Source organism: Cyclospora cayetanensis, unplaced genomic scaffold (assembly GCF_002999335.1).
Source record: "Cyclospora cayetanensis isolate NF1_C8 unplaced genomic scaffold, CcayRef3 CcayRef3_contig_32, whole genome shotgun sequence".
In the NCBI taxonomy this organism is placed as follows: Eukaryota; Apicomplexa; class Conoidasida; order Eucoccidiorida; family Eimeriidae; genus Cyclospora; species Cyclospora cayetanensis.
The window spans coordinates 261,534-285,969 of record NW_020312281.1 but is presented as its reverse complement, the minus strand read 5'-3'; the positions used below and the strand labels follow the sequence as shown (position 1 = coordinate 285,969).

The 24,436-nt window shown below is 52.9% G+C and overlaps 5 protein-coding genes and 1 non-coding gene across 6 annotated transcripts; 3 read left to right on the top strand and 3 right to left on the bottom strand.

Moving 5' to 3' along the window:
• Nucleotides 1-290: 290 nt before the first annotated feature.
• Nucleotides 291-4,982, bottom strand: LOC113146471 (mannose-1-phosphate guanyltransferase beta-like; the record flags this gene model as incomplete). The annotated part of the gene is made up of 4 exons (XM_026333921.1): nucleotides 4,907-4,982; nucleotides 1,200-1,330; nucleotides 934-1,014; nucleotides 291-548 (listed from the first exon to the last, which is right to left on the bottom strand). Coding segments are annotated over exons 2-4 (468 nt in total), but the record flags the coding sequence as incomplete, so codon positions are not given.
• On the top strand, nucleotides 4,982-8,852 carry LOC113146470 (ice-structuring glycoprotein-like). Its single transcript, XM_026333920.1, has 11 exons — nucleotides 4,982-5,003; nucleotides 5,138-5,404; nucleotides 5,571-5,699; nucleotides 5,850-5,954; nucleotides 6,698-6,808; nucleotides 7,088-7,148; nucleotides 7,263-7,361; nucleotides 7,503-7,635; nucleotides 7,891-8,130; nucleotides 8,237-8,559; nucleotides 8,618-8,852. Exons 1-11 carry the CDS (start codon nucleotides 4,982-4,984, stop codon nucleotides 8,850-8,852), a joined length of 1,725 nt encoding a protein of 574 aa, XP_026189705.1.
• A 1,128-nt stretch (nucleotides 8,853-9,980) lies between these two features.
• On the top strand, nucleotides 9,981-11,221 carry LOC34624432. Its single transcript, XM_026333919.1, has 3 exons — nucleotides 9,981-10,435; nucleotides 10,698-10,984; nucleotides 11,184-11,221. The coding sequence occupies exons 1-3, from the start codon at nucleotides 9,981-9,983 to the stop codon at nucleotides 11,219-11,221; spliced, it is 780 nt and encodes a 259-aa protein (XP_026189704.1).
• Nucleotides 11,222-13,217: 1,996 nt separating this feature from the next.
• On the bottom strand, nucleotides 13,218-13,290 carry Trnar-ucg. The gene has a single exon. It is a non-coding gene; the product is annotated as a tRNA-Arg (tRNA).
• Nucleotides 13,291-13,394: 104 nt separating this feature from the next.
• On the top strand, nucleotides 13,395-14,931 carry LOC34619201 (bis(5'-adenosyl)-triphosphatase). The gene is made up of 2 exons (XM_026333918.1): nucleotides 13,395-13,747; nucleotides 14,832-14,931. The coding sequence occupies exons 1-2, from the start codon at nucleotides 13,395-13,397 to the stop codon at nucleotides 14,929-14,931; spliced, it is 453 nt and encodes a 150-aa protein (XP_026189703.1).
• A 3,601-nt stretch (nucleotides 14,932-18,532) lies between these two features.
• On the bottom strand, nucleotides 18,533-19,574 carry LOC34619202. Its single transcript, XM_026333917.1, has 2 exons — nucleotides 19,462-19,574; nucleotides 18,533-19,163 (listed from the first exon to the last, which is right to left on the bottom strand). Exons 1-2 carry the CDS (start codon nucleotides 19,572-19,574, stop codon nucleotides 18,533-18,535), a joined length of 744 nt encoding a protein of 247 aa, XP_026189702.1.
• Between the last annotated feature and the right edge of the window lie 4,862 nt (nucleotides 19,575-24,436).

Genomic DNA, 24,436 nt, shown 5'->3' with positions numbered 1-24,436 from the left:
CCCCGCTGCAGAGAGCCCCTCCCCCCCACCCCCCCACCCACCACAGCCTATCAACATATAACCCGGAAGCCACGAGGAACCAGACACAACAAACCACAAAGAAACAAACACAAACAAACAAACACAGACAAACACACACAAAGAGACACACACACACACACACACACACAGAAACACACACACACACACACACACACAGACACACACACACACCCACACACACACAGGTGCCGCTCTCCCCCGTCAAAATTTCCACTCCTCCCCCCTTTGAGTCAACGCCACGCGCCTACCAGGATGGTCGCTTCTGCCCCTGTCTTCTTGTGGAACTTCCACATTTCCTCCAGGGGAAAAGAGCAAATGATATCGCTGTTGCACACGAAGAAACAGTCCGTGTCTGTCTTGATATCGAGGAAGCGCCTCCCGCCCGCGGAAGGCTGGGGTGAACTTTTTTCCGCATCTTCATCTCTCAGGAGTTTCTCTGCAAGACGAACAGGCCCTGCCGTCCCCAGAGGGTCGTCTTCCTTAGAGCAGCTTATCTTCAGTGCATACTGCGCGGCACAAGGATCCAACACATGCCAAACAAAGAAGAAAACGCAAACCGATGTGTCTCTGTCGCATCCAACCTTCACAGGCCTGCTGTCCCCAACAAAGCTGGCTCTCATCGCGTCTCGCCAGAGTTTTTCTTAACAGAGAATTTCTTAACAAAGTTTTTCTTAACAAAGAATTTCTCAACAAAGTTTTTCTTAACAAAGTTTTTCTTAACAAAGAATTTCTTAACAAAGAATTTCTTAACAAAGAATTTCTTAACAAAGTTTTTCTTAACAAAGTTTTTCTTAACAAAGAATTTCTTAACAAAGAATTTCTCAACAAAGCTTCTCTTAACAAAGCTTTTATCAACAAAGCTTCTAAACAAACTTTTCTTGCCGAGTTTACCTTCTTCTCTAGATCGCGCAAAGCCTCCATGAGAGCCTCTGGCTGGTAGGCGACGGCCAAGATCAGGTGCTTCACGCCAACCTGCGGAGAGAGAGGAAGCAGCTCACAATCGATGCCTTATACGCCTCCTGCTACCGTAGCGTAAGAAGAGGGGAGGCAAGAAGGAGCCTTCTCCTCCTTCGCCCTCTCTTCCCACACCATGGAGCTGTCGCATGCAGCCTCCCTGCCGCGGGACCGCCGTCTCAGGGGGGAAGGCGTCGCGTTACTTTTTTGAAGGAGGCAATCTGATACTCCACAATCGATCGGTTGCAGAAGTTGATCAAAGGCTTGGGGACGGACAGAGTGAGCGGCCTTAGCCGCGTTCCGTATCCCCCCACAAGAATAAGGGCCTTCATTGCACACACAGCCCCCGAAGGGGGGCCCCTACTGTGGCCAAGTGCAAGAGGGGCGAGTGGTGAGAAGACGACTCCTCCGACACGCAGCCGCAGAGCGGCGGCAAAAGGCAAAGTTTTTGCAGCCAAGAAGACGTCGCTGCGGAGGCTTCGAAATCCCGCCCTCAGAGGACAGGCCCCCGAGCGCGACTGTCTCCTCGCGCTGTCTCGCTCGCAGGTGCTCTTGGCGAGTCGCAGTGCTCCAGCGCGACGGAGATCTCGCAGAGACCGACCAGTCTGCCTCCAGATCGATGAGGCAGACTTGCCGACTGGAGCCTACAAGCACAGGATCCCCTGACGACAAGGCCGCTTCTCCCCAGTGCCAGCAAGCGCTGAGGCTGAGCGGAGTTTCTGGCAGGCGGCCTCGTCGCTGCGGAGGAATCAAAAGAGACACTTATTATTAGACAGAGAGGGAACACTTAAAACATGGGATCGAGAGCAGCGGAGGGAGCCACTCATTGAAGCCGCAGACAGCCGTGCAGCGGCCTCGCTTCACGTGCGCGCTCGGCAATCGCTCACAGTCACGCATACACCGCAACCCTCCACCCCGAAAAAATTGTGCTCAACGCATCCATTTGTGCCTTTCCGTCAGCTCGAACATGCCGCATCTGCCAAAAGGGGGCAAGGCCTCCCTTGCCGTAGGCTGCAGGCGCTGTCAAACGGGTCGGAGGGGCCCCCCTAAGCGTCTACCAACGGGGGGGCCCCCGCACAACACGCTGCCAACCCCGAGCCTCCGTCCGGTGCTCGACGCCCCACCCTCCCCTTATTCGGCTTTTGACAATAAATAATTATTTCATTACTGTAGCAGCAGCTTAGCGGATGCCAAAAAGGATGCTCCCGAGGACCTCAGATCGTGCGCCGCGATCCATCGAGCGGCTAGCGGCACGGGGAGGGCTTCCCCCCTCCTGAACCAGTCCTTCCTGCGGCGTAGAGACACCCGATATTTCTTCTTGGCGCTTCCCCTAAAAGCTCCTGAGGGGCAACGGTGTGGACGGCCTCACTGCAACTAAGCACATGCGGTGGGCCTAGAAGTAGCGAAAGGAATTCTACTGAACCACGTTCAGTTGCAACACGTACACGAAATCCAGATCTGATTGAAACTTGAATGTTTGCTCTGGCTGTTCGGATGTCTCAATTATTGCGTGAAACTGGCTCCTTGACACAGGAAGATGCATTGCCGTGGCCATGCGCCCTAGCCGCTTTAAGCCAATAGCTGTGAAGGCTGAGCATGTTGATGCAACACACGAGAGACAACATGGCCAAATTAGAGGAGCCCACTGTCCGGCATGCATACAATGTGGATATTACATGTTGCTCCCACAGCCCTCCACGCAGTCCAAAACAAAATAGGAAAGCAATTATATGAGTACACAGAAACTGCTACAAAAGAAGTATGTGAGCATCAAAGGGCGGCACCGAAGGCATCTAGGATGGAGCTTTATCGAGGAGGAGAGATCTTTTCGCTGCTACACGGGAACCGCCCCTGTCAATTCACCTACTCCAAACAACCAGGCCTGCTCTCGGCCGCCTCAGCAAGGAGCAGTGCTGAACAAGCGCTCCTAGAGCCCTCCGTAGCAGAGTCTGTTGCATTCAGTGTGTCTCTGGTATTCAGGGTTAAAATGTTTGGGCTTATGGAGAGTCCGAAGGGGCGTTCGTTCGCATATCCGCGGCCTTCAAAAATTGGTAAAACGGATCTTCAGAAGGGCCACCCTCTCTCAACAGCCTTTGAATAGCGCCCTATCAGCAAATTCTTAGCTGCATCAGAATCGTGCAGCTGATCGCTTGCTTTGGCGCTAAAGGCTACCCCTCCCCTATATGTATATACATGTATATACATATACATCTATACGTATATATATATATACATATATGTATATATATATATGTATATATATATGTTTACAAGAGCCCCCTCAGTAGTGTGAATCATACAATATCCTATATATACATGTATATACATATACATCTATACGTATATATATATATACATATATATATATACATATATGTATATATATATTAACAAGAGCCCCCTCAGTAGTGTGAATCATACAATATCCTAGGCACCGAAGGCTGCCTGAACGCTTGCTTGTTGCAGCAGATGGAAGATATGTTTCCTTGCTGAATGCGGGCTGTGAATTTTGGGAAGCCCGTGTCTGCTTTAGGATAATATCCAATAGCCTCACCTTGTGAGGCCGAGCCTAGGGTGCCCTTGGAAGTTTTCTAGCCATGAGAGGAGGACGAAACCCTGCACTTCTGGTACCAAAAAAAGTGTGTTGAGATCCTGACAGAATAACGTGTCGCACTAATCGAGAGAAGCGAAATTGCAAGTGGCAGGAGGACGTCGTCGAGAAATCATCTAACAGTTTCTATTTTCGAGAGAAGGTATATTTTTTTCCGCGGGGACTGCCCTCCCGTTTTTCTTGCTAGCTTGGTCCGCCTAGCGATTCAGCAAGCTGGAAAGAGGGTACTGCAGCTTGCATCAGATGCACAGTTAACTGGAGAGTCTGAGCCGCTGTGCGTTCATACGCCAAAACCTCCTAGCCACGTGAAATACAACAAGACAGAGCACACCTGCACAGGCGAAAGGAGGGTGGACAGCCCCATGTTCTCCTCATTCTTCATCGATCGCACTGTCACTCGTAACGCAAGGCAGCCTCTATTCTCGATGGCTCCCTCTCACTGTTTAGCTCCCCATCTCGTCGTTCGCGTGCCTGAGTAGCTGAGCAGCGCCAGAGAGAAATGGCAGGCTGAGACTCTGCTTTAGGCCTTTTTCAGTCCCAACGGCTTGCGGAGAGATATGACGCACTTTTAGAGCACCTGCGCAGCCGTTGTGAGCCTGCGAAGTGTGTTTGCAGCTGGATACACGAGCACAAGGTGGAATGTTTTTGTTGCCCCTCCGCTGTATTGCTCGCAGTAGAAGAGATGCTGGAGTGCTTTGGCCAGCGTTTCCGTCATGCAGACACTGCAAAGACGTATCCACTGGCGTGGCTTCTTGGAAATCCGAATCACCACTGAGTACACAAAGAGGCTCAAGCCTTTGATAGGGGCTGCTGCTTCTACCGTGGGAAAGGGGGGCCAACAACACACCCTGGCAATAGAAACCTAGAGCGTGAAACTTTCCGAGGCGGTTGCCTCGGAAAGAATGCCTCTCCAACTAGAATATGTTCGCTAAAGGCCCTAGGACCAAACTCGGAGGCCCCTTTTCACAGGCGAGGAGAGGGGCCCCAGCATCCTACAAAATCCCTCTGTATTAGAAGCCGTAGACTCTAGCCCCTCTCGTTGAGGGCAGTTTCTCTCGTGAGCAGTGTAAGAAAGAGGCCCCTGTCTGCCACTAAAAGAGGCACATACTAGCAACATCCTCTTCCCTCTCTCCCGGGAACCCCGGCCTTCAAGGCTCCTGTGTCTCAATTTGCCGCAAGGCCCCTACGGAGAGTTACAGGATAGCAAGGCATTTTAAGGGGCCCCCACTGCCTCCCACATTGCTGCAGTTTCTTCCCTTGAGTGATGCAGCCACTCTGCGAGAAGGGCTGAAGCCATATAGCGGCAGCTTTCATCAGGATCGGTCTTGGCAGTTATGGCGAGGGCATCCGTGACGCCCTCGAACCCCCCGCAGGATGTTTCTGGGGGGAGGGTGGCGTTCTCCTGGGAAGGCGCATGCGCTTGCTGCTGCTGCTGCTGCTGCTGCAGCTGCTGCTGCCTCGGCGAGCGCTGGAGCTGCTGCGGGAGAATGTCTGTAAGCTTAGGCCTCCCCTCGAACTGACCCCTTCGAGCTTTCGCCCCTGCATCCACGACACCCAGGCCTGCTGCGGCTTGGTGTTGCTGCAGCCAGGAGGAGAAAAGCCCCCAAGGAACAAGCGTGCCAGCACTCCCCAGAACGCAGAGAGCTCCCCTGCGTATATTTCTATCGGTGTGCCCCCTGAAGTACAAAAACAGACTTGCCGCTCGGAGGCAGCAACTGCTGGCGGGGCCCCCTGCGACTGCGGGGCCCCCGGAGCGCAAAACCTCCCCAATAGCCATCAGGATTGCAGCAACCACAAGTGGATCCTCCATGAGTTGCTGGTGCGCGCGCAGCTGCTGGAGCAGCTGCTGCTGCTGCAGAGGCGTTAGCGGGGGGGGAGGGGAGGAAGGGGGCAGCAGGCACCCCTCGAGAGCTCCCAGAGAGGCCTCCATGAGCGGCGCAAAAAGGTTGATGGCCCCTCGGAGGGGTACTGAAGGGCGAGCGAAACGGCGAACTCGAACTTCAGAAAGGAAACGTGCTTGCATCTGCCGCTGCTGCTCCTTTTGTGGAGGTGCCAAGGGTTGGGGGCCCTCAGGCTGCTCGCAGTCCAGGGGGTTAGGGCCGGGGGGGCCCCCGTAGTCTCCCTGTTGCGGCTGTTCCTCCTGAGAGTTTGCCTGCTTCAGCTGCGAAGGCTTCGGAGGCTTCTTCGGGAGACTGTTATCCGTGTAAAGGGCCCTTCCGTCTCGAGGAGCTCCATCTCTCAGCCACCGGGCAGCCCGTTGCAGCGCTTGAAGCAGCAGCAGCTTCTGCGAAATCGAGGACTGCTGATGCAGCAGCAGTTGCCCCAGCTGACGCAACAGCAGTGGAAAGTACGCAGCGAATACTGCAGAAGCAGCAGCCGTGACAAGAGGCTTCAGCAGCGCAGGCTGCAGGGAGCAGTCTAGTCCTAGAAGAGCTTGCAGAAGCGGCAAAGCGACGGCATCCTCCATCTGGTCAGTAATGAAGCCTGTGACAGAGCCCTCTACGGCACGCACTTCGTCGGGGGCCCCCTGGAGACAGCCCGTAGGCAGCCCCAAAGGATTCCACTGCAGATATCGCTGCACTTGCAGAACCGCAATGCGCGTTACAGCTTGCGCTGCCGCTGCTTCTCTCATGAGGCGCTGTGAAGGGGCCCTTGCTGCTGACCCCTGGGGGCCCCTCTTGAGGGGGTCTCCAGCTGCAGCTGCTGTAGCTGCAGGGCACACGTCGCTCAGCACTGGGTTCCCCAGGAGCCACTCGAGGGCCTGCCAAAGGGTTTGGGGGCCCCCAGGGGGGGCCCCTGTACCTTCCCGGGAACCTCCGGAGACAGGAGCAAGGGGCCTCCCCTGAAGTAGCGGCTGCAGATCCGGGAGCTGGGCCAGACAAGCCTCGTCTTCGTCTGTTTCTTCTTCCGTGTCTTCTGGATCTAGCACCACGGCGACATGCGAAGGGGCCCCATGGCTGTCAGCAACAGCCTCTTGAGGGGCTCCAACTGCCTCCTTCCCTGGAGGATCGCTGGGGAGCTTTGCGGCTGCCTGACGCCGTCCCAGGAGACACTGCGTTACAGGATCGCGCCTCTCGGCTGCATCCGCAGAGGGCCCCCTGAGAGAGTACCGCGCAGCCTGCAGTAGCGATGCAGCAGCAGGCAGAGCAAAGCCCCCGTCGACAATCGTGGGGGAGGGCCCAGTGGGGACAGGCACTGCCACCTCTTGGGGGGGGGCCCCCCCTGCCGACGCAGCTCGTTTTGCTGTGGATGCTGACGATGAGGCTTCCAGAGAAGCCTCAACTGGGGAGCCCTCATCAGAAGAATGCAACACGTCGCATAGCACAGGGCGAGGATCGCCGAGGGCCCAGGGGCCCCCCCAATGGGCCCCTTCCGAGGCCTCATTTGCTATGAAGACACTCAGCAGGGGCAGCAACTGGCGACACCTCGACAGCAGTCCAGGATCCCTAAGGGCCCTAAAGAAAAGGGCCCTCTCGCCTCCGCTGGGGGCCTCTTCGTCTTCATCGTCGTCTTCCTCGCATGCCAATCTCGCAGGGCCCCTGTCTCCGAGGGCCCCCCCCCCTTGGGGGCCCCTGCCCAACGCAGCAGCCGCAAAACCTTCTGCTGCAGCCATCCCGCAGCAACGCAATGTCTCCTCTGCCGAGAGAAGGCGGAGGTGTATGCCTTCCATCAACTGCCCAGCTTCCCAATCTCCTAAAACGACACCCCTTGTGGCTGCCGATTCCGTCCTGGCCGCTGCTATGTGCAGGAGGAAGCGAAGGAGACAGAACGTCAGCTTCACGTGGTTCTCCAGCGTCATATGCTGGTGCTGCTGTTCGCTAGACCACCGCAGCAAAAGCGCATGCAGCAGCTGTACATACACCTCACGCAGCAGCAGCTGCTGCTGCTGCTGCAGGGCCGACGAACCCCCCGGCAGCACGCAGGCCGGACAGTCGGTGCTGCTGCTCGAGCGTGTGGCTGTATCTGCTGCATCTGCTGCATCTGCTGCATCTGCTGTATCTGTATCTGCAGCTGCTGCAGCTGTGTCTGTATCTGCAGCTGCTGTATCTGTATCTGCTGCTGCTGCACTGCGGTTGCTGCAGCTGCTGTATGTACCGGTCACTGGACAGAATCCTCCAAGTATATCAATCAGTGCTGCAGCAAGTGGCAGTCTGAAAGGCGCAGGGGCCCCCCTTCCCACTAGCTGAGCAGCAAAATGAAGCAGCATGGGGGGGCCCCCAGGGGCCTCCTCCACCAGGGTGACGGCCACAGCTTTGAGACACACCCAGGGGCCCCATCCGCAGACTGTCAAGACGTTGCCACTTGAACTCCCGTCGCGAGGCCCCTCCTCCACGCCAGAAAGCTCCTGTGGGCACTTGAGCAGGAAGAAGACGTTCAGAACCTGGAAGACAGCCTTCGCAAGAGCCTCCCCAGAAGCCCCCTGTTGCAGGCAGCACCGCAGGAGGTGTGCTACGCTGTTGCTGACGGGGGGCCCCCCAGATGTATCTTCTAGCGGAGGAGTTTTGCAGCAGCAAGAACATGCCGCAGAGCGGCAGCAGCGTCGTGAGCTCTGTGGGTGTGCGAGCTGCAGCGGGGGCCCCCCCCCTCCTCGAGACGCGCCATTGGACTCCTCTTGCGAGACTCCAGGAGGGGGGCCCTCGAACAAGAGGGGAAGCAGCAAGGCGGAGACAAGCGGCAATGCTCCGCAGCGGAGGACAAACGTGTGTGTACAGCTCAGCAGCCTATCGACTTGCTGCTGCTGCTGTGTGTCACTCTCCGTGTAGGAGACTTTCAGCTTTCTCCAGGCGTCCGCTATGCTACTTGCGACTCGCAGTTGCAGCTTGGAGCTTTCCAACCGAGAGGGCGAAGAAGCTTCGCCCTGCTCCATGGGGGAACCTCCTCTTATTGCCTCCTGGTTGCCAGGGGCCCCCCCCTCCAGCCCTTCCCCTGCCGCTGCAAAAAGCTCCGGCAAGGTGAGCAGCTGCCGCAACACTGCAGCAGAGGAAGGGGCGTACTGTCCTCCCGCTGCAGCGGCGCGCATGCAGCCGTCACAGTCGCAGCAATTGCTGCTGTTGACTGGGCAATTGCAGCTCCCGAGGAGGGCAGCCTCCACTGCACAGCCCTCGAAGAGAAAGCGCTCGAGACTCTCCCGAACGACCGTATTCCAGACTTTTCTGCTTCCGCCGCAGCTGCTATTCTCGCTGCGGCCGCTTTCAGAGACTGGAAGCCGCCTCTGCCCGAAGACTCGCATGCGACAAAACACTAAATAGGCGCGAATCGACTCCAGTACTCGCCACGCAGGAAGCTCGGAAAGCGCCTTGTTAGAGGTGTTGCCGCGGCTGCTGCTGCTGCTGCTGCTGCTGCTGCTGCTGCTGCGGCGCGCAGCACAGGGGCAGCAGCAGTCTGAGTGGTGAAGGGCCTCAAAAAAGGCCTCTTTCTGATGATCCGCTGAACTTGATGGGGCCCCCCGCGGGTGCTGGCCGTCGGCGATCGCAGCGAGAACACGTGTCAGTCGCAAGCAGCCGAAATTCAGGCTTGAAGAGCCTAAATTCACAAAATCGTCTGCAGAAGTCGAAGCCCCCTGGAGTGGCCTCGATTTCTGCAGCTCCTGCGAGGCGGCGTTCAGCTGGTGACCACCGCGTACATACACCAGGAGCTCTGCAGCCTCTCGTCTGCTTTCGTCCTCTTTTGCCGGTTTTTCGGATCTTAGTTGTGAGGGCTTCGGGTCAGTAGGCCCTTCATTGAGGGGCCCCCGTGCAGGGCCCCCAGGAACCCCCATGGCGTCTGTTAGCATTGGAGCGGCGCTGTTAGAGACATAAGAGGCCGTCAAAAGACGCCACTAAAGCTGGTCTATATCCCTAAGAAGTCGAAACCAAGCTGCAGGAGAAGGAACGAGGGGAGGCGGGGGAGAAGGCTGGATACACCTGAACCCGCCAAGCCTGTTGGAGAAACCCCAGCGCACGACGGACTCTTTCAGAGAGCTCCAGAATGCTCTACCCACCCCTGCATTTGCATATAGCTGTATACAAGAAAGTAGAACCCCCCCTCCCCCAATAAAGCAGACCAGAGGCCCTTTAAGTTCCTTGGGCCCCTGAACCCCCGCCCCCAGGGGGGCCCCACCAGGGGCCCCCTTCAGTGGCTGGCCCTCAGCAGGGGGGCCCCTTATGGCGTGGGGAACGGGGGCTGTACTGGGGATTCTTTTCGCGCGTATCTGGCGTTGTGTCAGGCATCCAGCTGTTCTCTCTGGGGCCCTTCAAGCGCTGCTCACAGCCAAACTTCTCTCCTGCCTTCTGCTTCCTGCTCGCCGCTCGTTCAGGTTCGCGGGAAAGGGCAAGTGCGTTCTTTTTGTGATCCTTCGAGAATTACGTGGGCCCCGCCGTGTTGCTCCTCGGAAATGTCGAAGAAGAACAGCAAAAGCGCCCAGCAGCGAAGGCTGCAATGGCTAATCCTCCAGGAAAAGCACAATGAACAGACGCGGAAAGAGAAAAACGCCAGGAAGAAAGGCCTCCAAGACTTGACAAAATTGGTACTCATGGCGCATGATGCACACTCTCCCTATGTGGACCCCAAAGATTTTTCCCCCAACTTTCAGGTTCCTTTCTTCCAGAAATCCCAGAAGCCCTTAGTTGCTCAAGGCGCACAGCACAGCCACGCCAAACTCGATAAAAATCCTCCCGCCAAACAAAGTTTCGAACTTTCTCATGAGTTTGAATGCTCAGATGGACAGCGTAAACATCGCCCCCGCAACGCTCGAGTCTCAAGGGGTCCAGCACTCCCCCGGGAAAATGCAATCAACGATCTACAAAAAAGTCGTGAGTCACGAGGAAAGGGGCCTCCTCGGGGTTCTTCGTAAAGGAGGCCTCTACTGGCCGTCCGATATAGACAAGGGCTTCTTACCGCCTACCTAGAAAGCCTCTCTCATAGCCTTCCAAGTACCCAAGACTGTATTCCTTCACTCCCCACTCCCGCTTCTAGAACCCTATCCCGCACCACACGTAAGCTCTACTCTCCAGCTCAAACACCTTCTTTCGCCCTCACACCTCTGGTCTGCATGCATGCCGATGCAACATGTCACGCTTCTGCAGCGGTCCCTCTTTTCGAAAAACACCAGCACTGCTGCAGATGACATGGAAACGGATGGCCCCGAGAGCAGCAGCAGCAGCACCTCCAAGAATCTGATTTCGAGTGTACGGACACTCAAGACCATCCAGAAGAAGAAGGCAGTCTCTGGATCTGCACTGGGCGGATCCGGGATAGCCAAGAAGGCCGCACGAGCCTCATTAAACCCTCAAAAACCCCAAATCCCTCCAAAGGAGGCCCTCCGTAAGGGCCTTGTCTCTCCCAAAGTTGTCCCTTCTCGCCTGAAGAGCATTGTGAGACGCGCCAACAAGAGGATCAGTGAGACACACGTCTTGAACCCTTTATACCGTATTATTGCCTCGTGTAGGGCTATAACGGGCTTCTTTGACTTTCCCCCTTCTTCCCCTCTCTTTTCCTCCCCTCCCTCCCTGCCCCCCCCCCCGCCGTCAAGGAGGGTTGCTGTACTCAGAGACCTCTATCGTCATCCGCTTTGCTGCCTGCCTTCTTCTTGCCGCAGGAAAGGGCGCCGTAGTCGTCTCTTCCATGGATCCCTAAGCGGATTCTGCAACGCTGCTGCTGCGCTCCGACGAGGCTGCATGGAGAGCAATCGCCTGCTGTACAGACACCTTCTTGGGTACAGCAGCAACTGGAAAGCGTCTATTCTCGTAACACCCCACCGGCAGGACGCGTAGGTGGAGCTGCTGTGGCTGGTTGGCGTGTGTTTGTGTTTTGGTGCGTATATGTGTGTGCATTTCTAGCTGTGGACAGGTAGAATTTTACTCACAACGACAACAGCAACACGATACAGTCCCCTTTAGACGGCCGTGCTGTCTGGTGTGGCCGTGTTTTTTTGGCATTAGCAGCTGAAAAAAATTCCGGTATACTTTTTCGAGATCCCCGCTTAACGCTTAGCACTAAGCACCGCTGCAGATGCTCTCACCGCAACTTGATGCACTGCGCCACTAGCTAAGCGTAAGGGGATTGTAGCCCTACGACCAGGTTCTCGGGGTCTGTTGGGTTGCTTTTAGAGGCACCCGTGAAAAGCGAAATCCGGCGACTAAAGGCCCTTGAGTGTCCCTTCGGGGATGCTCCACGCAGCAGACTTCAAAGTGCACGGAAACAAACGATGCCCTTTAGCAGAAGCTGCGCAGATAGCCCGAAGAGAAAAAGTCCTTTGCATCCTCAAGGCCGGAGCAGGCTATTAGGCGTCCTGTTGAAAGCGACGCAGCATCTTGGTACGTGTTACTCTGCTGGATTTATGGCCAACATAGGAGTCGCTACGAATCATCCCTTACCGGCTTGCTTTGCTGTTTGCATATCTGATTGGCTGTGGAGTTCATTAGGCTCAATACGCAACGAATCGATGCCGGGGGTATCTCTGTGCGGCATACGTTGTTACTATGCGCAACTAGCTGTGAATGCATGCCTGCGCAGCAGCCGCTGAGCACCCTGGTTCTCTGTGCCTCTTTCAGAAATCGCCGTAACCCTAAGGGGATGCAAAGGGGCAGGGTAGGGCAGGGGGGAGGAGAGTTTATTTGGAACATACACTAGAGAACTCGGAAGTTTCGTATTGACCACGGGACGCATAAGAGGTATAGGTCTTTCAGTGACCTTCTTCCCATGCCCGAAGAGTCCCCTTCGGCAGTCAAATAGGGCCCCCCAATGGGTGTCGCCGCGTGAGTCGAGAGCTTCACAGGGTTACGTGTGGTGGGATTCTCGGGAGGATTGTGCTGCCGAAGTAAAACCAAGGAGTCTCCTCAGTCAAGGAGCCTCATGTAACTACACGCACATCACTGGACATCGCCTACGGGCTTGAGCCTCAATCTTCTCTAAACTCATAGGGACTGGAATTCCTTAGCTTCTGCAGGAGGGGCCACAGGTTTATGTGCAGGCCAAGGAGGACGCCTCGACGAGGGCACCGTAGTGCTGCCTCGTGACCTCAGAGACGTCTTCGCTATGCAGTGGTTTGGCTTCTGTCTCGAGACAAGCCAGATAACAAAGTGTAAGGACACACATTTTTCTCCGCATCTCAGTCATCAATCGGCTGCGGTACTGTCCAGAGGAACAGGCGCCTCTTAGGAGCCCCCCCATGCAGGCCCAACCTCAACCGTGCATACTCTGTGGCTATCATGGGAGCCACGTATTTTCCTTTTTCGTACCATTGTTGTTGAATAGTTTGCCCTTCAGGATTCATGTTGTATTGATTGCCTACATCGGGAAATGAAGCAATCTATTCTGAACCATCTTTCTCGGTGGCTGTGTACCTCCGCCCCTCAGGAGGACTTTATGTTTGGGCCGTGGAAAATTCCCGCCAGAGAAGTATTTTTTATGTCTCCGCTCTCTTATGCAACTGTTAATCTAAAGCCAGTTCTCCCGGGCCACACTCTGGTGATTCCTAGGAGGAACGTCGAGGTACATCCGGACGCCAATGCCCTTCGCCGTAGTCTGTTGGACAACCCTTTCTGTTTATTTTATGAGCGCAGTTGCGCACATTAGAGAGCGATGGAAACGAATATGAATTTAACTCATATTCTTGTTAAAAACCAAAGAGTGACGACGATGGGACTCGAACCCACAATCTTCTGATCCGAAGTCAGACGCCTTATCCATTGGGCCACGCCGCCGCTAGGGGCCCCGCATCTCGAGTCCATTCTTTATATGAATTCTCTTTTCTGCAAAATAATAAAACCGATTTCTGCTTCGAAGCGTGGTCGGGAAATTCAGTCCAATGTTTGTTGTGTTTGGCCTCATCTGGTGGCAGGAGCTGTTAGTCTGTGGTACCCTCTTTTCTGTGTTCTTGTGTCTTCAGAAACTCAGCGAGCTAACCTCCGAGGAGATTGCGGATTTGTTCACAGCCGTGCAGTCTGTGGGGGAGCTCGTGCGGCGCATGCATAACCGACAAGGTCTGACCGTCAGCGTGCAAGACGGAGCAGAGGCAGGACAAACCGTGCCACATGTTCACGTGCATGTTCTTCCCCGCTCCTCTTCCGACTTTAAGAGGAATGATGAGGTCTACGAAGCCATAGACGCCACAGACATGAACAGGGAAAGCCACAGTGGACCAGACTGCGAAGAGAGGCCGTAAGACCGTGGAATCAGATAGCTGCACCCATGATTCCCCTTAGGGGTTTCCAATCTTTATATGTTGAACTCTAGTCACATACCCAACCTCTAGCCATCAGCCGCGTTCATCTCGCACGAATACTTCAAGCCTTCTCTTTGCTCCCATACATTGCAAGTCCTGTTCCCTTCCTTCTGTAAACACAAACACTTCTGCTTGAATTTCGCCGCGGAAACGAATTATTCCGCGTCACAGATAGTCACCCAATGTAGGAAAGCACATGTATGTATGGTTTTCCAGCCTGTATATACTTGCATATGCAAGCACCTGCATTTCTAGACTATGACACTTCCCCTGCCCCTCTGTTGTGTGCATTACATGTATCTCTACAAGTATGCACATGATTGTGGATTCGTAAATATCGGCATATTGTGCGCTTATACTCCAGTTTGCGTATGCTCAAGCACATGCGGGTGTTTCTGTGTGTGCGCATGATGCATGACTGAACTACACATATATGTCTATACATGTATGTATATATATATATATGCATGCATACATCATTTTCCAAAAATATTTGTTTGGCTCCCTGTGCACGTATCTGTATATGCATGCGCCCATATGTGCGTGTACATTGGCATACATCGACATCGACGCAGGTATACTTATGCATACATGTGCATGCACTTGTCTTTATATATCGCACCTTCCTCCCTCAGTATTTTGCACTGCTATTTCCTATGTGAGCTTAACTTCTCTAGCCCTGAACGATAGATCTTCATCCCCACGGACACCGCCTCTGTGTCGCACGGCTGCCTCTCTGTTCCTTCCCTCCAGGATACTTCAAGTCCCAGGGCCTCTTTTGCCATGAAGAGTGCATAGCATGCTGCCAATCCCAAATGAAGAGTCACCCGCTCTGCTCTTCCTGCTATCTAACCGCCTCACGGTGCATTGTGATCTTTGCTGACTTTGAAACAATGGCTCTTAAAGTGCCTATTTCCTATGATTCCTTTTTTCCGAATCATTTGTCCTTCATCTGCATTTAAAGTTAGTGTATTCCTTATCCCTTGGCTGCACTCATTTTATCTTTTTTTCCCTGTACAGCCCCAGGACCAGCGAGGAGATGGCGCAAGAGGCCGACGCCCTCAGAGTCTTTGGACAAAAGCTTATTTTGGAGAATGCAGCAACCCTGGATGCACCGTAAATGCTGGTTGTGTTGTCAGTGGTAATACTGACGTACAAATGAAGTCCGCTGCTGCTGCTCACGCACAGCAGCAGGTGCTGCCGCACCAGCAGCGGCGTGAAATGCCGGTCCATCGGGAGAGGCAGCATTTCCTGCCGCTATGCCTGCCTATGCTCCTGTTGCATTAGCAACAGGCGTACCAGCTTGTGTATTGATACAAACCTTAAGAAAGCCTACTGAGAGTCCTTGGAGTAGACCATGAGGCCATATACCTTTAGTGCTTGCCATTGGCTCTTTGCCGCACATGAGTGTGGGAGCAAATAGAATGGGCCCGTTTGTAATGAATTTCTAAAAGGTAGAAAAGCGAGAAGGACGAATTTCACCCTTATTGGAAGCGAAGGATCTTGAAGTAGTGCTGTTGTCGCGCCTACTGCGGTAGACTCCGTTGAGATAGATGCTGCTGCTGTTGGTGTTCCTGCTCCATCTGCTCCTCTTGCAGTCAGCTACCACAGGTAGAAAAGTAAGGTGGCACATCTGTGCACACTCAAAAGGTCCTAAAGTATACCTACATTTCCGAATGCACTCGATGGGCCCGTGATGTTGCCTTTAGGATACCCGCCCTCAGAGGGGCCGCTCCGGGGGTCATTTAATCTCTCGCATCTGAGTGTTCGAGTATTTCATCATGAACTTCTATCGGCGTCGCCGTGCTCCCAGTTATAGGTGCAAGTATGGGCCCAAGTGTTTGTACGAATGTAGGGTATCCATTCACCGGAAACGAAGCAGAAGTATCGGGTCCTTGAGGGGTAGGGAATAGGCCGGTCGGAGGGAACTCGAGATTTTTCCTGACTTCAGGAGTATCCGGGGCGGAATATGGAGAAAAAGAGATCGAAAGAAAGAATTCGAGGACCACAAATAGCAGCAACCGCCAACCGGCAAGGCGCTCCAGTGGAGCGTCTGGATCAGAAAGTGGCAGGCACACCATGAGCAACCTGTAGGTACTCCAAAAGTGAATAGATACTGTAGCGGCGAGTACGCAAATGCATAGACGACGGGGAGGAGGAGAGAATCAAAGCTTCTTCGGATGGAAGGTGGCTGATCGGCGTTAAGGTAGGGGAAGCCAGGAGTACGAGGGGGCCATCAAGAAACGGCAGAACAAAGAAGATAGCTATGGAGGATAATGAATAAAGCCTGTACATGAGCGTCCCCTAATGAGGGAAGAAGAGGGCAAGTGAGCGAGAGGTCAAATATATCAAAACGGATCCAAAGAAGGCAGGTAGGTATGTGTAGAGGGGGTTTTGTCTTTTTTTCCGCAGTGTAAGCAGACATGCTAACGTCATACTTATCCAGATATGCAGCAGAAACATACATATGTGCAAACAGAAAAAGTCCTAGACAATGGGAAGCTATGAGCAACCCAGCTAAATAGAAGCTGTTGCACCAGTGGACCAGTACAGACATCCCTCAGCTGTTCTGGGGTATTATTTTTTTTAGCGAACTCAAGCGAATACCCGCATTTCACTGTCCCTTGTAGTATTTCTGATATTTCCTCTTCGAATTATCGGCTTGGCTATAACACACTCCGACCCAGAGTCCAGAACGTGCACCAGTCACTACACCCGCTGTTACCCTTACCTTTTTTCTATTGGGGAAAACCCTTAAACTTCACTTTATTATTATAATATCTATCTAAATGCCAATTCCATAGGAATTTCAAGAAAACAGACTCCAGATCTCTGACTGCAACTTGTGGCACCAGGTAATTTCAGTGCTTGGGGTTGTCATGGGCCACTTTCTTGCGTTGCAAACAGCACAGAGAACAAGCTGTCCATTTCGTTAGCATAGCGTAACACCACTTCTTCGCTACTGGTGTTGCACGTAGTGGCAGATTCGCGCTGATATGCAGTAGCTTAATATTACTCAAGCAGCAAACGGTTAATGCATCAGTTCCCTGTATGAGGGGCCATGTCAGCCCCTCCTTTACACACCCACACTCTATCCTCATGTTGCTGTTGCCATCCCATTTCTGGCCAGGAGTTATAAGTCAGTACACTGTATCCCCTACAAGGGCCGCAAAGCACTCCGTACCAGTGAAGTCAACCTGTTTCTGTGGTGAACCAGCCCCCCTCAATATCTGGCGATGCTGTCCCTTCTTTAGTAGCGGCCCATTCGTCCGACGATTGTGGCCTTCCTGATGGAGTATGCGCCTCCTTCGCTGTAGCAATAATTTGTTTCATTGAGCGGAATTCAACCCGATAGCATCACCTGTAGCGCTGTAGTGAAGATCTCCCCAGGGGAAAATTTGTAGCCTTCGACTCAAGCCGAAACTTAGTTAAACATATTCAAGTGTCCCCTCCAAACCGCTTCCTCGTCCTCCCTGTCTTCACTCCACGAAGCTCAGGCATAAGAGGGGATGTAATGGGCTAGGGGACACTTGAACGCTTTTTACAACCAGTTGTATTCAAACAAGAAAAAGTGGGCAATCAAATGATAAAATTATCTGCTTACACATCTTCTTTCCTGCAGAATAGGTTATCCTGATGCAAGAAGACGCGCCGTCATGTTTTTGTGCGCTACATAACACGTGCAACTAGCTGGGAATGCTCGGAATGCTTGGAGGGTGCTATTACGCATAGCTTAGCTGTCCTTATCCCCTTATATCGGGTCTCTAAGGGGCGTGGGTACGATAAAAAAAGGGTTCTTTCGAAAAGCGCAATAACGTTCATAAAATCGACTTTCTATTCAGTCTGGAGTTTAGTGTCTCCCTATGCAGGTTTCACCTGCAGCATTGCATAGCCAACCAGCTACTCCCTTAAAAGAACAAGGATGGACTGTTTCTTGTGAGCCGGAGCCGCTGCGCGTCTACAAAGCCTAAGGGCCGCACCGGGTCGGTGAGACCGTTTTGCGGATTGCCGTGTACTGGCCAAGAAGCTGCACTTTCGTGGCGTCAACAGCAGCGCATGACATGAACTTCTCCATCTGTATTCACTGTAGCTGACTGTTTGCTGCCCGAGACCTAGCTACTCACGCTGCTGTGAGCGACAGCACAGCACTAGCAACGGCATAATTGCATCCCGAAGGCCTTTACCCCTTACAAAAGCAATAGCTTTCCTCAGTTTTCGTCATGGGAGCATCGGGGCCACTCGTGCTTGGGCCCTGCTTGAAACGATGGGAGCCTGGTGAGTGCAGCCTATATATAGCCCGCATCGCTAAAAGTTGAATTCACGTGACTTCACACCAGGAAGCGCGAGGGCAAGGAGGGGCGGCCGACCCGCAAGGAACCTTTGCACCTCCCAAACCACACGTAATTCTCCTCCCTTCCCAAATATTACGTCAGGCACGGTCCTAGCCAGCGCCGCGCACCCGCCTCCCATCTGTCTGCCCGTGTATCGAAGAAAGGAACCGATGCAATTGGCGAACTGTTCCCGCTACAAGCTCTGTGTTGCTGCTTCGTCTCCAGTCGCTCCCATCCTCTCCCATCCCATTTGAATGCACTCAAACTCGCCCTACCCGACGACTTGTCAAGATAGCTACGCTGATGAATCTATTTGCTAACACTGTCTGTGCCTGCCCCTCCCTTCTCCACCCCCTCCGCTCGAAAACACATCCTATTTGGCTGCAGCCTTCACTCGTCATCATTGAAGAGAGCGGTAGAATCTTCTTCTTCTCCCTCCGCGTCTCTTCTGTATTGCTCAAGCACTCCCCCTATTTCCGCCTCGCCCTTCTCTCTAGCCCTTACTCTCTCGCCTGCATCCCCCCCCTGTTCAGCCGGGTGTAAGCCCTCCGTATCGCTACCTTCTGACCCCACTGCTTCCCCTCCTTCCTCGCCCTCTCGCCCGCGGTCCACGCGCAAGCGCTTCAGTGAGGGGGAACCCTCATCCCCCTCAGGATCCACTCCCTCTGTTTCCTCGCTGCTGCTGCCCTCCGCCTCACTCTCTGTTGATCTCGCCAACTTCTTCGTGCTCCCTCTTTGGGCAGAGGAAACTTTACGGGCCCCCCCACTTCCTTGAAAACCGCCCCGCCGGGGCGTCCCCTGTCGCTCAATCTTTTCTTTGCCTCTTGTAGCTGCTTCTGAGTCCGATGGAGATTCGGTTGCGGCCGAAGGGGGGCCCCTAGAGGCCCCCCCCTGTGGAAGTTGAGAGCCGCGTTCGAGCTTCAACTGGGCCTCCTTGGCGGCTGCTGCATTGGCTGCAACACAGGCATCGATCCAGTCCCCATACACATCAATGCCTTCTTCTAAGCGCGATACGGCCCGATTGTAAGCTGTCTTGCAAACGCGGCATGTCAGGGCGGCAATACCCCGGACGCGATCTCTATGAAGCGCACACAGCAAGCAAAAAGCAGCAAGAGATGGCTTGGACGCGAAAGGATCAAGGGAGGAGGGGGTTGCAGACACCGTAAACAAGGGCATGCCCGAGAATGGGCGCCTAACGGCATGGAGCTATATTGCGGGCATCTACAGCGCAAGGGCCTGCGAAGCCTCGTGTGTAGGCTTCAAGAACGAGGATTTGCTGCCAACTCGCTTCTCAGCTTTGGGGGTCTAGGAAAGCGTACAGTTCGACCTTCACTGCCGTAGAGGAGTTGCAGAAGGGGCAGTTGAATTCTTTGTCCAGTTTGGGAATTCGGTTGGGCTTGGGCTTGATGGAAGTGCTCTTCCGCTTTCCCATCTTTGAACGAGGTCTGCCTGCAGCGAAAATGGGTTGAAAGGCACAAACTGTTCTTCGCCTCACCAGTATCCCCCTCCCACACTAACACATAACTGCCTGAGAGGCCGATGCCTTTTTCTGCGCTGTTCTAATCGACCATGCCGAAGGATCTCTTGTCGCCCTCTGGTGCTCTCCCCGTGCGCGCTCTGCTTTGAGGGTTTCTATGTCTGATTGGACTCTCCATAGCACCTACGTCTACAATGATAAGCAACCCAATGGGTTTAGAACCCCAAGCTGCCCCAAGCTCCAGACCCCCACGCTACGGCACGATGACGGGGGCCTGGCAGGATGCCGAATACCGAGGGCCCTCTTCCTAGGGCTCCTTCCTTTGCGAGATGAAGAAAAACGAGCAGTTAATGCGAATAATGAAAGCAAAACAAATGCAAAGCGAATGCTTGGAGTCTGGGTGATGCCCACGAAACGGCCAAGAAACGACCCGTGACCCCGAACGAGCTGCAGGAGGGCCCCAGGAGCAGGGTTCCGTGAAGGGGGCCCTGTGAGGGGCCCTCTGAGTGACTGCTCTCGCTCGCACGAGGTGGAGAGCAATTAGACTCAGAGTTAGCCCACAGTCTTTGATTTTTCTTTCTATCTCTCCTTTCCTGGTCATTTTTGCTCGATGCTGCAAAATTCATGCACAAAGAAACGCGGTAGGAAGGCTGACGGGCAGAATCGCCAATTCGTGCGTGAGGGCCCAAGAAACCGCACACTCCCCATTGGCTCCCCTTGAGGCTATTTCTGGCCGAGACAGGGCAAGCAAGAGAGAGGCGGGAGAACTGGGAGGGGCGGTGTTGCTCAGCCAGTCGGCTTTTTTGGTAGACAGTGCCATCGCTGACCGGTGCAGCAGAGCATAAGTTCCTTTAACGAGGCGCGTACTAGCCTGCCCGAAAGTTTTGTAAGAGCTATAGGGCATAGGAATTCCTTGCTGGGATCGTTATGTACTACCTGAGGTCCGTTTGTTTTTATTTTTCTTGCGGACTCTATATGACGTTAATAGAGAGCTATTCCGTGTTTCTCACCAAGTATTGCCTGCTTCCCCTGCCCGCGATCCCCAAAGTTTCGGCCTCAAAGTTGAGGGGCTCTCAGGGCTCGCGTTCCTGCTCGCTCGAAGTACTCCGATCATTTACATTTGGTTCGGCCTATCATCTAGCACACACGCGCACATTATTTCTTCTAGTGAATCACTCTAGCACCTCTTGATGAACAAGATATACGAAGAGACGAACCAAATAGCCTACGCTTCACTAATTCGTCAGCTAATCGAACAAGTGGAGTAGAAGGTCTTTAATGCACCTTAGCTTGTTGCATCTTCTCCTCCGGTTAATACACCCGTTCTCTTGTTCCTTGCCAGTGCATCGGAATCCACAATATGCATGAGAGAGGAAGATTTATCACCCGATTGTCACTTCTCCGCTGCGCAAGACTGTGAAAGCTGTGCAACTGAGGAAAAGAAATGTGGGCACCAATGATCTAAGTGAAACAGACTAAGAGAGGGACTCCCACTAGCCAACAACGAACATGGGACCAAGCCAACGTGGCAGCGGCTGCGCGATGGCTCACTGTTGTTGGAGCGCTGACCTGTATCAAGCTCTTACTGCCAGAACTCTAAAGTGTAGAGAAGACCAAAATACAAGCGTTACAGTGCCTCCGCTTCTCATGTTTGCATGCAAATGCAGCCGGCGCATCAAGGTGGGTCAACTCCAAACCACAAGAGCGGCACAAGGAAGAAAGTAAAGGCAGCATAGCTAAGCGGATCTGAGCATCAATGGGCACATAGAAGACATTTCTAACAACAAAAGAAAACATCCCAACCAAAACGCGTGGAGGATGGTAGCCATCTAAAGCAGAGCATGTGCGAAAGATTCATGATTACAAAGGAATGCTAGGAATACCGTTCACAGCGACTAGCAATGTCAGATTCTTCTGCAAGCAACAAAGTCCGTAGCTGTTTTCCCATCAACCGATAAAGCTTGCGTACTTTACTTCACTCCACTTGATGCCCGTTTACGCTGTAGAATCCTGCACCTTTACGGCTCGCTGTGGATCATGTTCCTCCAAGCGGCTCTCTTGCCTGCGCCGTAAAGTGAACGGATACTCCGGAAAGTTTGGAACTTCCTTCGGAAGCCATTATAAATATTCCTCTAATACCTCGAGCTTTTAGAGAATCGATACAGCAAAAACAGCATTGATTTATGAGGAAATCGAAAATGAGTCTACACACCCGGCCGCCAACTTCTTAGTCTGGCCACTTACTTGTGCTCTAAGGAAAGCCTCCCAATCTACCAAGACCAGATCTCCAAGCTGGAGCCACACAGCCAGCCGGCGCAAAACACGATTTCGTGTTATGCGCCTTTAAGCTTTGTAAATGCATTTGCCTATACCATCCGGCTGTTCTCTGAGTCTCTTAGGTGCTAAGGGTGGCTGCTGTCCCTGGATTACCAGTTCCACGTACAGAGCGCTCAGGAGATCTGTACTAGAGATCAGGGACGCGCACGAGAAGGGGCAAGATGAGGGTATGGTTGTCTTGACATACATCAACAATCAGTTTTACGATGAAAGTGAAGCCAAGCAATCGGATCCTTGTTAGATTAGAGTCATAACCACTACAGAAAGAAGTATTTGGAACGTTTGGTCATTCCGTGTGCCTCAAAGTGGCTTGCAACGATTATATTGCGGTCAGCATGCAGGCCCATCATAAAGGCATTGTTACTAGGACGCGCTAGCTGTATTCCTGCCCATAGTGACACTCTAAGGAATATCGGAAGCCTTCAGTTACGAGGTAAAAGTCGATGAGCGATTTCTTGACACGTGACATAGCTGGAAGACGGAATGAAATGGCCGCTTGCTGGGCCTGTCAACAACTGCGTAGATGCTGTCCTAAAATTCGACTCCAAAAGTTAACAACAAATTCCATATTCAGAACAGTGTTATTCCTCCCTAGAATTGGAGAGCTTTGCAAAAGACTGGACTACGGCAAATTTCGCCGCTTGAGATGCTGGAAGTGAGTAACAACGCATATGCCTGTTTCGCGAAATGCGCTTCCTTTTACCATTTTAGACTTTGGCAGCAATAGCAAATTCCATGGAGTCAAGGGGGTAAGACATGCAGTATGTAGAGCAACCGCGAATTGACAAATTCAAGGGCGGTTCAGACGAAAGACGATAATTTGCCGGCATGCCGCGAGAGGGCATCAGCGACCATCTTGGTGATGCCTTTATTGTGCTTCATTGTAAATCATATTGCAGGAGGGATTTAAGCTATCAAAAAAGTCGAGGGCTGTTGAAGTCCTTAGAATTTTTCGTCAGGTACAGTAAACCTGTTGTTCGGTATGGACAGTAAAATGCCCCTCAGTTGATGGTGCCGTCATATTTTGCGCCGAGTTACTTTTCCCGTATTGAATTCCACTATTCGGTTTTGGCAAAGCACTGAGAGTAACAATCAACAATTCATTGTTTCGGAGGACCCATAGGCTCTGAGCACAGAGCAGCAGCCACCTTTACGTCAAGAGTATCGTTCGTTAAGACGCAATGACGATTGTAGTCGGGCAGCGCCAGTACCGGACGAATCGTAAGACGAATGATAATTGTCCTTGCTGCTACATCAGCCTTCTCGTTCCAGATCACAGACTAGGCTTTCTGTAGTGGAAAAGTAAAAAATGCAGCGATTCGAGCATTTCCAGGAATTTAATTTCGGTAGTAAGATAGACGCTCATAGAGCTTTGCAATGTCTTGGCAGGTGCGTGAAGGTAGAGCTTGCACCTTGGTTGCTTCAAAATTTCACCGGATCTGGCGTTGTTCATTAGCTCATCCGATGCCGACCTAAGACTACCATCATGGTGCGTGGGTCCACGTAGAGGATCATGCTGATTGAACTACAATCCAACTAGATGTATCCTTCGACTGTTGTAGCCTTGTTGGCGGAAGTGAGTCTCAGGGACTATGCTCACGAGTGAACAGGCAGATTGCACTCCTGCGCCGTCTCCTCTGATTTTAGCCCCACTTTTCAAGCATCTACTGACAAGTAATGCTAGAAAATTTGGACCATTAGTGAGAACTTGTATCAGCGCCCAATCGACTCATGATAGGCTCCCAACTGCAACTCGATCCTCTGGAGGCCCCTTCATCATGCCGCAGTCTGCTTGGGGGCCTCTCCGTTGCCCTGAAGAGAATTCTTTGCCGGCCAAGCAGCCTGCTTCCGCCAGTCCCAGTCCTAGTAGTTGCCTTAGTTGGCTTTTACACGCGGTTTGAGCTCCGCTTTAACACGCTTTCCCACAGTAAAAGCAGATGAGCTGTTGAAGGATAGTCTGGGACCACTGAGAAGCAAGGGTTCCCTTTGGCTTTTGTTTCTGATTGACCGTTGGCTCTAGGCTCTATCGGGCGGACACAGCTCCGACATCTATGGGCCCTAAATACAAGCTCTCTTCCTCTTCTGAAACCTAAAGCAGTTCCTCGTTTGCCAAGGCCTAAAGCTGATGAACTTGCTTAGTCGTAGCCGATCGTGCGACCCCCTGACTTGACACTTCGGGTAGACCTGTGATGACTCACGGATAAAGCATCTGCTCGACTACTTTGTGGCTTTTGTAAAACAAAGTTGTGTATTTCTCGAGAGATGTATGTATCACTAGACTTCTCTGCATAGATTTCTGAACTTCCTCCACGCTTGCTGTTTAGCTACACTTGGCATAAACAAATGAGTTAGGGCTTGTTCGAGGGCGTAAACTGTAGTAATTCCTGCAAAGTGAAGACTTCCTCTACAATACTACAGTTACCACTTAATTTCTTCTCTTCCAAATAAGCAAGGCGAAAGGGGCACGCGTATCTCTCCAG